The 12,154-nt window shown below is 30.8% G+C and overlaps 1 protein-coding gene across 2 annotated transcripts in view; it reads right to left on the bottom strand.

The window, feature by feature from the left end:
• Positions 1-12,154, bottom strand: part of XRN1 (5'-3' exoribonuclease 1) — a 117,541-nt gene that overhangs the window by 82,551 nt on the left and 22,836 nt on the right. For both annotated transcript variants that reach the window (XM_011364454.2, XM_023533166.1), the window contains exons 9-15: positions 11,625-11,692; positions 11,162-11,299; positions 9,399-9,462; positions 9,111-9,216; positions 6,710-6,799; positions 4,732-4,888; positions 3,042-3,161 (exon numbers count right to left, since the gene is read on the bottom strand). In XM_011364454.2, the coding sequence (XP_011362756.1) occupies positions 3,042-3,161; positions 4,732-4,888; positions 6,710-6,799; positions 9,111-9,216; positions 9,399-9,462; positions 11,162-11,299; positions 11,625-11,692 (743 nt within the window). The remainder of the gene's footprint in view (positions 1-3,041; positions 3,162-4,731; positions 4,889-6,709; positions 6,800-9,110; positions 9,217-9,398; positions 9,463-11,161; positions 11,300-11,624; positions 11,693-12,154) is intronic.

Genomic DNA, 12,154 nt, shown 5'->3' with positions numbered 1-12,154 from the left:
TGGTCTTAATTTATATTTCCCTGAGTACTAATGATGCTGAACACTTTTTCATGTGCTTATTGGCTATTTGTATATTTCGGTCTGTAAAATGGTCCTTCAAATATTTTGCCCACTTAAAAAACTAGGTTCTATCTTCTTACTATTGACTTGGAGAGTTGTTTATTACTCTGGATACCAGTACTAAGCACAGAAATGTTTTGCAAGTATTTTTCCCAGCGTGTGGCTTACCTATTCATTTCTTAAGTGTCTTTTGAAAAGCAATCTTTTTTATTTTGATGAAATCTATTTTCTCGATTTTTTTTTATGGGTAGTGTCATCTGGGTCTTGACTAATATTTTCTACTATGTTTACTTCAAGAAATTTTTAGAGTTGTAGCTTTTATATTTAGAGCTATGATGTATTTTGAATTAAGTTTTGTGTATGGTATGAGGTATGGATCAAGATCCATTTTTTCCACATATATGGAGCGTTGTTTTAGCACCAAATGTCGACAACTTTTTTGTTTACTTATTGAATAGCTTTGGTGGCTTAACTGAAAATGAATTAACTGGACAAGTATAGCTCTATGTTTAGACTCTATTCTGTTCCACTGACCTATCTATTACTTTGCAAGTAACACACTGCCTTGATTATTACAGCTTCATGGTTAAGTCAAGAAATCAGAAAAGCAAAGTTCTAACACTGTTCTTCTTTTTACAGATTGCTTTGGTTATCCCAGATCCTTTGCAATTTCATAAAAACTTTCGAATCAGATTTCAAATTTCTACACAAAAATTTGCTGGAATATTCATTGGGATTATGTTGACTCTGAAGATCAATTGATAAATTTATTTACTGGTTATAGTTTCTCTTTTGAAGACTCCTTAGAATTTTCTACATATGAGATAATGCCACATGCAAATAAAGACAATTTTACTTCTTTCTCTCTAATCTGCACACCTTTATTTCTTTTCCAGGACTTAATACACTGGGCTTCCAGACAATATTAGAGAGAAGTTTTTAGAATGGACATCTTTGCCCTATCCTTGGCTTTACAGAGAAAACATTCAATCTTTAACTATTAAGTATGTTGTTAGCACTAAGTTTTTTTAGATGCCCTTAACCTGGCTGAGGAAGTTTTCTCTTATTTCCAGTCTGTTGAACATTTCTATTAAAATTGAATGTTAAATACTGATAATGTAGTAAATCACATTGTAAACCTTGTATTTCTAAAATAAATCCCATTTGGTCATGAGTATAATCCTCCTAATATATTACTGGATCCCATTTAGTTTAATTTTCTTCTCTCATAATATTTCCCCTGTCTAATTTGAGTATCTGGATTATGCTGGTCTAATAAAATATGTGAGGAAGTGATTTTTCCCTCTTCTATTTTCTGCAAGTTTGTAAAAAATTGGTATTATTTCTTCCTTAAATGTTTGTTAGAATTCACGAGTGAAGTCATCTGAGCCTAGAATTTTCTCTGTGGGAAGGTTTTAAATTATGAATTAAATGTCTTTAAAAGATAAAAGACTATTCAGATTTTTACATGTTTTTCTGTCAGCTTTGCTAAATTATCTTTAAAGAAATATGTTCATTTCACCTACGTTGTTGAATTTGTTGGCATAAAATTATTTATAATATTCCTTAACTATACTTTAAGTATCTGTAGAACATATAGGATATCTCCTCTTTCATTCCTAATATTGACAATTTATGTGTTCTCTCTCTCCTCCTTCCCTGCTCCCATCTTTCTTGATCACTGTAGCTAGGATTTATAAATTTGATTCATCTTTTCAAAGAACAAACTTTTGGTCTCAATTTTTCTCTATTGTTCATTCATTTTCCATGTATTTCTGCTCCTATCTTATTTCCTTTATTCTGCTTAGTTTGGGTTTGATTTGCTCTTGTTTTTCTAGCTTCTTATGGTAGGGAGCTTACATAATTTATTTTAAAACCTTTTCTTGTTTAGAATAAGCATTTGGAACCTATATTTCCCTTTAAGCTCTTCTTTAGTTTTATCACACAGATTATGATATGGTGTGTTTTCATTATCATTCAGATCAAATATTTTCAAGTTTCTTTTCTAATTTCTTCTTTCATCCATAGGTTATTTACTTCAAAGTGTGTTATTTAATTTCAAAAGGTTTACAGATCTTCCAGATATTTGTTATTGATTTTTAATTTAGTTCCATGTGGTCAGAGAACATTATTTTTATAATCAACCCTTATAAATTAATTGTGTAATATTTTACATTTTAGCAAATAATCTTGGTGAATTCACTTAAAAAAGATGTGTCTTCTGCAGTTGTTGGGTGTAGTGTTCTATAAATATGAATGAAGTTGAGTTGGTTTACAATGTTATTTAAGCCTTCATCTTCACTGATTTTCTGTCTTCTTGTTCTACCAATTTCTCAGAGAGGTGTTGAAATTTCCAACTATAATTGTGGATTTGCCTGTCTCTCCTTTCAATTCTGACAGTTTTTGCTTCATGTATTTAAAGCTCTGTTATTAGGTTTATATATATTTAGGATTTTTATGTTATCAAGAGATAAACTGACTTGACTTTTTAAGTAGTATAAAATATCTCTCTTGATCTTTGGTAATACAATTTGTTCTAAAGTCTGTTTTGTCTAATATTAGTAAAGCCATTCCAGCTTTTTTTTTTCCTTCCTTTTTTTCTACCCCACGCCTTCAGGAGACTCAGGTCACCGGTGCTCTTTGATTTGCTCGAAGTCTCTCAAGGACCATGAGGGAAAAATAAACTTGAGAAGAGAGGAAGCAGACAGAGAGAGAAGGGACAGGCAAGGAATCCTCATCCCGCTCCAGGTATTTATTGCCTTTTAATATTTGAGAAAATGTAGTGTATCATGGAGGAAAGGAGAACACTCCAGCTTTCTATAATTAAAATTCCTAGAAGTTTCGATACACAAAATGAAGCAGAGAGTAATTAAACTCCATTAACAAAAAAAATGAAGACTTAAACCCATTGATCATTAACTTATGTAAAATAATTTCTGATTAAGAATATATGTGTATATATAAATACTTCATATACTGACCTCATCAATAAAAGGTATTAGTACCACAGCTTCCCATTCCTGTTGTTTCCCATTTAGGTCAGTTTTAAAATCAGGTGGATAATATTCTATAATTGGTGAGTCCTCTCTGGTCATCAAATGCTGTAAAAATATAAAATAGTGTAATAGAAATATAAGAACTAATATCAATATAGCTTTTTGTTAATATAGTTACATTTCCTCAGATTTACAGTTTAAAATTTCTAAGCAATAACATCCTAAATTTTTACATCTTAGATATGTTGCAATATACTTGCAATACTTTGATTTTCAATTATACTTCTAATTTCACTGCTACTCATTACTTTCCCATTTCATTGACTAGTTATATAGCAAAACCACTTGTACTCTGAAATTTAATTTCATCTTTTCTATCTTATTCTTTTCACTCTACAAGGCCTCCTTAAATTCTGTTTTCCTATTCAGACTTTATTTCACAGGCTTCTAATAGTCCTCCATTTTTAACCTTAAACAATTTATTTTCATACCTTAACCAACTGATTTTATTAAGTAATATAAAAACTGTCATCTAAAATAATTTAAAAATAAAACCAGAAAATTCAAGAATCTCTTCATCACTAATAGTAAAGATAAAAAGTCCAAAAAGACATGCTTTTATTAGAGATTTTATAACAGAGTTAGATAATGAAAGCATAAAAATGTCTTCTAAGAAATGAATATGAAAGGTTATGTATAAAAAAATTTAAAGAAATAAAACAGCATATTTCTCAGGGTAATACTCAAAAATATTTAATAACCAGCATGGCAAGGGCACAGAACAGCCAAAACATTTGTAGCTGTAAAGCAGTTGAATGGTTGTACCACTTCAAAGTAACTGAGTATCAATCCTTAATGTATCTAAAGGTAGGAAAAAGGAATCAAAGAAACTTAAGAAGAAAGGGAGGCCAGAGGAGCCAGGATACATGACAGGTTGTTTCAGAAAGATGCAGAAGGGAGCCTGATACTTTCAATCGGCAAGGGGGAGGGTGTGTGTGTGTGTGTGTGTGTGTGTGTGTGGTGTGTGTGTGTGCACATTTCTGTCTGTCTATTCCAATGCCTGGGGCCAGACCATGGAATTAGAAGAACAGATTGATAATCTAGAAGAACAAAATGAATTTAACCTCAGAATCAGTTTAGTAGGCTTAGTGTAATTTTGGTGATCCAATCGTCCATGAAATATCTTCCTCTTGTTATGTGAAATACATTAACCAGAGAAAAGTCTTTCATTCTACAATTCGATAAATAAAATGATTAAAACTCAAATGTAAATGAAGTAACAGTTCTATTGAGATAAATGACTTATTAAAAATCCCTATTCTAATAGACAGTAAAAGAGAACAGGAGTGATCCTGTAAATGTTTGGACAAAGTAGATGGCTTCGGATTTTGCCTGTCTCAAGTTTACTTTCATTAGCACAGAGACAAACTGAAGATGTGCATAAAGGTGCTGAAAATGAAGAAGCTATGCTTTTAACAGTTTGTGGAGTTTGCATTTTTAAAACAAAGCTAACTTTAAATCAAGAAAATTACTTCTCAAGGAACTTAAGAACTACTGCATTTGAAAATAAAAAATGTATTTAGCTAGTAAAGAAATTTGAGTACTGTTTCTAGGTTTGGAGGAGGAGCTCCCAAATATCAAAAAGAACATGAAAACATTTAATTCTAAAACCCACCTGGTAGCACGTAGGAAGCAAATTTTTGCTTGCTGCTGGAAGTACGGCAAGAAGCTGTTCAAATGGCTTAAAAGGTTTTCCTAGTTCAAAATGGATTTTAAGTGTACTGATGTTGCGAATATCAGATAGGAAAGGTGCATAATGGTAAGGATAATACCTATAAAACAAAACTGAGTTTTAAACAATTGACAATTTTATGAAACAGGTCAATATTAAATATACATATTTCCATATTCTATTTTAATGATACATGACAATAATTATAAAGAAAAAAATTCACCTATACTTCTACTACTTGAATATAAGAAATCAGCAGTGTTGGAAAATTTAGGTCATGTGATGGAAACAAATGCTTTATTTCCTTAATTTTTAAAGTGAGGTTCACATTTCCAACATTGGGATGTATAATGTAATTGAAGGATGTATATAACATAATAGTTCTTTTAGTTCCCAAAATGTTGATGTGTATCTTCCAATTAATAGATTCTTAGAATGAAGTAATGAGGTACTCAGAAGTCTCAGTAAGTTCACATGGGCCTGGGCCTCTCCCGTGAGGACAGAGAGAACAGTGAACCTGAGCTCATACGGCTCTTACCAGTCAGCTCTAAGAACTTTTATATTTAAGTGTGTGTGTGTGTGTGTGTGTGTGTGTGTGTGTGTGTGTGTGTAATGTTTGTGATAGGATTAAACCATTTATCAATCATACACACTATTTTTGTTTTTAACCTCCCCATCTTTAATTACAGGTATAAATATTTGTATGAAGCTTCGCACATACAATTTTTGAAAATTTCAATGTTCTTAATGTTTGACTAAGGGTGCCAAAAAAATGAAGAAATATTTTTATATTCCACAATTACGGCATATTTCAAAAGAATGGAAATGTTCAGGAGGTAGAATGGCATATGGAATAACGGAAAATATATAGACATTGAAATCAGATAGGCTTGGATTTGATTCTTGAGTGTATATGACTGTAGAAAGGTTACTTAACCTCTTTGAGCCTCATGTGAAAAAGGCAGAGAATACAACTTAGTTTAAAATAGGTGTGAGGACTATATGACAACATATTTTTTAAGTGCCTGGCCTTACTGTCTGGTAGTATAATAGGAATAACTTATACTCACCCTCTTAAAAAATGGCAAATCAAAGATTTTTTATCATTAGAACACTCTTCAGACAGGTCCTAAGAATCAGGTTAGTCATTGCAAAGATTTAGTATGTAAAATTATTATGTAAAGTTATTAGTATGTAAAGTTATAAAATTAATGCCACATTATCTCACATTGGTTTGTCTTGCTCTGTGGTGCTTTAAAATAAAACCTAGCTGAGGTGCTATGAAAACAAAATAAGCTATTTCGTTGCCTAAAAATCTCTACTTTTCTCTGTATCATTTTTTGGTTTGTTATTTTTCGATTTTGGTGGATGATGTGAAAATGTAGATGGAACTTGCTAGAACAGGAAATATGAGAGAAAAGGAAATTTATAACTATTACCATGAAAAGCAAATAATTCCTTTTTCTTTTCTTCTTTAGCCTTCCCAGTCTAACATTCAAATAACTGACTCTTCAAATAATTACTCCTGAGAGAAAAATTTTTTCAAACATACAAAATGTAGAAAAGAATATACCAAACAATCCTATATGAGGGTCACTCAGACCCAATAATTATAAAGAATTTGTCACACTTGACTCATCATGATAGAGAATTTTAAATCCTTAGATTAACAAAGAGCTTTTGCTATGGGCTATCTGGTAGGGCTGGAAGTATCTTCTATTATACAAAGGTCTTTTTAAAGTATTTTCATATAAAAAGAGATTACCTGTATTTTATTTAAACTTGGCTGCATGTATCTTTAAAAAAAAAAAAAAAATCTCCATAAATAGAAATAAAAGGTAAAGAGATTCCCAAATGATATTACAGTAGAATGAACCATTGTGAAAAAACAAAACGTTTATTTTTGTGTTTATTCCCTCACCAGCTCCAGGACTGAACTCCATGATAGTAATAGTGCAAAATCCACTGTATTGCCTGAACATAACATGCAGCTTGATCAGCCAGAAAGTCACTGAAAACAGAAAATATTTTAATTATAACATCATTTTTTGAAGACAGGTCATTGTCTTTAGAGCATGCTATCTGCTGATATTATAGTCTGCCTCAATGTTTTATTTAATCAATAAATAAGTTAAATAATTATAATCAGAAAACCTCCAAAATATTATTTTAAAAAATCCCTTACTGTCAGATTAAAGGTCTGCATTACAGTTTTCCTAAACTGACTACCAGAATATTTAAACCCGCTGTGCAATATACTATGCTTTGGTTTAAAGGTTGAGGATTTAGCCAATGAAGCTTTCTATAAAGTTGGCACCAACTCTCCCTAGAACATACTTTGAAAAGTGCTATATCCACTGACAATTTTCCCTCTAATCCCTTCTATCTCAAAAACTGTCATTTAAGGTAAAATAAATAAAACAAACAAAAAGAGCCCTGAGCTAAAGCCAAAAGTGGCTATCAACCTGTTAGTGTCTGTTACCAAAATTCATGGAGAAATGAACTTAGATATTCCAGGTCTCCATTTTTCTAGGAGGTACACTTTTGAGAATTAAGTGTGTTATCTTTTTCATTATAAAATAAATAGTTCCTTAGTATTAAAAATCTAGATAGTGAAGAAAAGCATTTTTATCACCTTATAGCAATCACTATTATATTTGGTATGTTTCTTTTCAGTCTTTTTTACATGCCCAGGTTGGTTTACTTTAAGGAGAATATACAATATATAAATATAATTTTGTTTCTTACTTTTAAAACTTGTATTTAATACAAGTTTTCTAAGTTGTTATGGACTTTCTATAAGTACAAGTTTAGCAGTTCTGCAGCTTTTGGTGTAGATGGCAGAGATGGTGATTGATGAGGAGGAGGTAGACATGATTATGACAAACCTCCTTTTTGGAAATGTAGATTTCTAATTTTTTACTATTACAAAAAACTTTGTAATAAACATCCTTGTGTGTTTAAATTTATATTTTTCAGACAGATTAACAATTAGAATTATTGGATCAAAAGGATAAATCTTTTAAAGGTTTCTGGATATGTGCTTTCCAAAATAATTTTACTAATTTACATTCTCACCAGTAATTAAGGGAAGAACTCTACCACTACCCTGGACCAACAGCAAATATAACAATTTAAAAATATCTGCCTCTTTGCTAGGCTAACAAATAGTATCTCATTTTCAAAAGTCTATATTTGACTATATAAAAGGAAGGGAAATAAAGCGGGAGACTAGTTGCCCATGAAATTAAGCATTTAGTGCCTCCTGCAGGTACTATAGTTCTATATAACTGTAATCAAGGAATTATAAGAACTAAAGAATAAAAGATTAAAAGCATAACTATTTTAAATATTTTATTTCTCAAATCTCAAAAGTCCTACATGCTAATGCCACTGGATAAAGCTTCAAATAAGCTGGTGAACTGTACTAGAATTTCTGTATCTCTAGTTACTGGAGATCAGTATGAATACAGACCCTTCAATTCTGAAGACAGACTGAGAATGTATAGGACAACATCTGAAAGCTTGGGTCTAAACCTAGGCATACATTAAAAAAGATCTAATACTTAGTGCTTTATTATATTTTTGAAAAAAGTAAAAATAATAGTATTGATAATGTATCTAAGTATATTGCATATAACAAGGGAACATAGCATGTCCTGAAACTCTTATTTTACTCTATAGAGAAGCAGTCTTATTTAGTGATTAAGAGCATATGATCTGGAGCCAGAATACCTATGTTCAAATCCTGGCTCTGCCATTCACATCACCTTGAGCAAATCACTTGAATCTCTCCATTCCTTAATTTTCTCTATTATAAAATAATAATTCTACTTATCTTAAAGAACTGTGAGAATTAAATGAGTTATTTTAAGCACTTAGAATAGTGCTTGACACTTGGTAAGCACCTTGTGTGTGTTAATAAAAATAAATAAAATGCAAACATGTAATTCATATTGTGGGATGCAATCTAAAAGGATAAAAGCCAACATTCTAGAGATCAAGTTCTTAAGAAAATTTTGGACTAGCTATTAACCCGGAGTTGAGCCAAGTGGCCTTTGAAGTAAGTGTGATATGAGCTTTAGAAGATGAGAAGCCAAAAAGTAATCATTTTCCATTTGGCAATTTTTATCATAGGAATTCAACAATGTCAATTAATATCACCTTCTCAAAAACCAGGCTAGTTAAAAGATCTAGAAACATTCATGAAACCAAAAAATCGTCCTTTCCCACTATCTTAACTATCAAAATTATACTGTTTTATGAAGAACTGCAAAATTTAATTTTTCTACTTTAAAGTATAAGTATTGGCAAAAACATACTCAGACACTACGTCAACTCCCATCTTCGTCATGTAATATGTTCTTTTATATTGTCTAAACTCGGTTTCAAATAGGTCGTCATCTTCAGTCTCATCTTCTAAATTGTCTGAAAAAAAAAAGCCAGAAAGATAGTGGCCGACAATTATGAATATTCTGTTTTTCCACCTAAAGATTTGATAAATACATATCAAAGCAGATGCTTATAAGTTATCTAGTATTACTGAATTAGTACTAATAAAGGAAAGATAGAACTATTCTATCCAAAAAATAACATTAAAATACACTCACCCTTAGAAGTTACCACTTGTGCATTTTTATCTAATGCAGCCCAACATATGGAGTTTTCCTGGCTCTATAAAAATTATAAATCAATATAAAATTAATAGCAAGGTATATTTCAAAGTGAGACATTTAACAGGAAGATTTAAAAAATACTAAAAATAACTGAATGATCCATAAGTGACACACTGTAAAAGTTTATTTTAAAAATAAACTTCTAATACTGTATTTTTTTGGTTTTATATCTCTTGTTTTTTAAAGCTATAAATTTTTATGTGTAGAACTTAATATTTAGGCCTCCAAAATATATAATTCTCATCAATATAAAAGAGAAATATAATTATATGTTTCAAGAATAAACACTTCCAGAATATTTCATTTACTCAGAGAAAAGTATATGATCAATATCAAAGCCTTTTATAATTTATCGAGTTTAACATTTTTATGTTTCAAATTCTGGGCTACTGTTAACACAATATATTTGTTATGATGGAATACAATAATTATAATTACCTATTGTCTGTATCTCTGGATTCCATTATTTTTATGACTCTATTATCTATCCTCCACTTTTAAATTTTTCTTCCAGGCAACTCATTTGCTTTTCTATAGTTTTTCCATCTTAGCACATCCTTCCTATCCTGCCCATCTGTTTTTCCTTCCTTGTGATTTCATCTTTTCTCTCCTCTATTTTCTGACTGCCTATCTATTGCCAGTGACTCTCATTCTCTCTTTGGTTCTTCCTACTCTCTCCCATCATTTCCTTTTCTTTATCCAAACTAGGGCCTCTGCCAACTTTCTGTGCCTGGGTTGTTACTCCAGCTCCTCTCATTTTATCAGTGTCTCTAATGTTAACTAAATATACCTGAAAGATTTGTGGAGCTTAAAGATTGAGATGAGATGGGCAGAGCCAGGGATTACTGACATGTAAGTTTTGTGAGTATGGGTTCTCCAAAAGTTGCAGAGGCTGTTTTCTTAAGAGAAAAAACACAAAGTAGAACACAGAATGACTGCTGCTAAGTTCCACTAAAAAAAGCTAAGCAATTAAAAGGACTTTACTAGAGAAAAATCAAGATAGTTGCCCTTCCTAGAGCAAAAGTCCTAAATAGAACCAGTACAGAAAGGAGAGTATAAGAAACTCACCGATTTCATCAGAATCCAATAATTATAGATAAGCTGAAGAAAATTCCAGAAGAGGTTTACTTTACAAGCTAACACATATTCAGACATTCCTTAAGAGCTTATTAGAGATGTTTTGCAGGGTACTAGCACATTATAACTAATTCTTTTATTCATTTATTGAGCACCTAACATTTACCAGATATTGTGCTATTAATCAACTCTTAACCTGGCCTATTGCTGCAATATATATGCATGATTTTACATACAAATTATTTCAGAGAAAAATCACTGATCTAGTTAATGTCTCATAACATTAAATGCTATAAATATCCACATTTTAAAAAAAGATAACTAATTTTCTGGGCTCTTACATTTAAAAATGTTTTCTACACCTATTAAGAGAACACAAGAGCAAAGAAAACACAATTTTTTTCTTCAAGGGTAAAAATAAGAAACTGATTTTTAAAAACAGATTTAAATGATAGGATCTAATAGAAAAAGAAACCAAAACAAAAATTTAAATGTTCATAAAGAAGAAGAAATAAAAATGAAATGAGGCCATCCCAAAATCGTAAGAATATAAGAAACCAGAAATATCTGTTTTACCTTTACAGCTAAAAAAATGAAAGGACACCTAAAAAAATGGACACCTTTGATTTTTTCTTTTCCTTGTAGTTCTTGGCTTCTTCTGCTGCAACACCTGCTGCTTCATTGAGGTACTTATTACCAACTTTGCTTTCAAACCACTTAAGGTCCACAAAAACTTCACTGAAGTGCTCCCGATCGAACTGTACAGAAATATTTAAATTCATTTAGAAATAATTTAAGTATGTCTGAAGAATACAACCCAAATCTTTTTACAACAGAGATTGCTTCTGGGGCACAGAAAATCAGAGGATTTTACTTTTTTATGTACATGGAGACCTCATCTACTATTCTGAAAATTAAAAATAAAAAACTAATAAAAATAAAAATAATTTAGGTGAAATTATTTATACAGAATGACGAATAGGATTAGAATTAAAAAATTTTTTTCCTCTGATATTATGTAATTGGTTACTAACCATTTATAGCTACTCTGGGATAGTAAAACAAAAACTTCAGGTTACTTACATCTGATAATTTTACAAGATATTTCTCAAAACGAGGTAAGTTGAGGTGGCCACTTTCATTAATATAACCTAAAAGGAACAAAATCTAAATTTGTACTGAGAGCTGATATTATTTATTCTAAACAACTCCACAAAATTCTTTTAATAAAATGTTGAATATTGACATTCTACTAATCAAAGAAAAACACTTAGTGTTGGGCTACATAACTGGTCCTAATTTCTTTGAACTTGATATTCCTATAATACGCAATAAGTAAGAGCTGAAGCAAAATATAAGAAATTCCAGGTTCACAAAATAATAATCCTTTCACGTTTCCAACATTTAGTAACAGTTAATTAAATTAAATATGTTCTAGACTCCATCAGGATCATTCATTTGATGTTACCTTGAAAAGGACTAATATCCTGTTACTCTGTTGTTTTATTCAGCATCACCACTGTTTGTTAATTTCTTATTTTAATTGAAAAAATCTCTCCCTCATATTAAATACTATAACACCTACCCATTCAAAAAAACTGAATTTCTATGCT

Source organism: Pteropus vampyrus, unplaced genomic scaffold (assembly GCF_000151845.1).
Source record: "Pteropus vampyrus isolate Shadow unplaced genomic scaffold, Pvam_2.0 Scaffold97, whole genome shotgun sequence".
NCBI lineage: Eukaryota > Metazoa > Chordata > Mammalia > Chiroptera > Pteropodidae > Pteropus > Pteropus vampyrus.
This window is presented reverse-complemented; position numbering and strand designations above follow the sequence as displayed.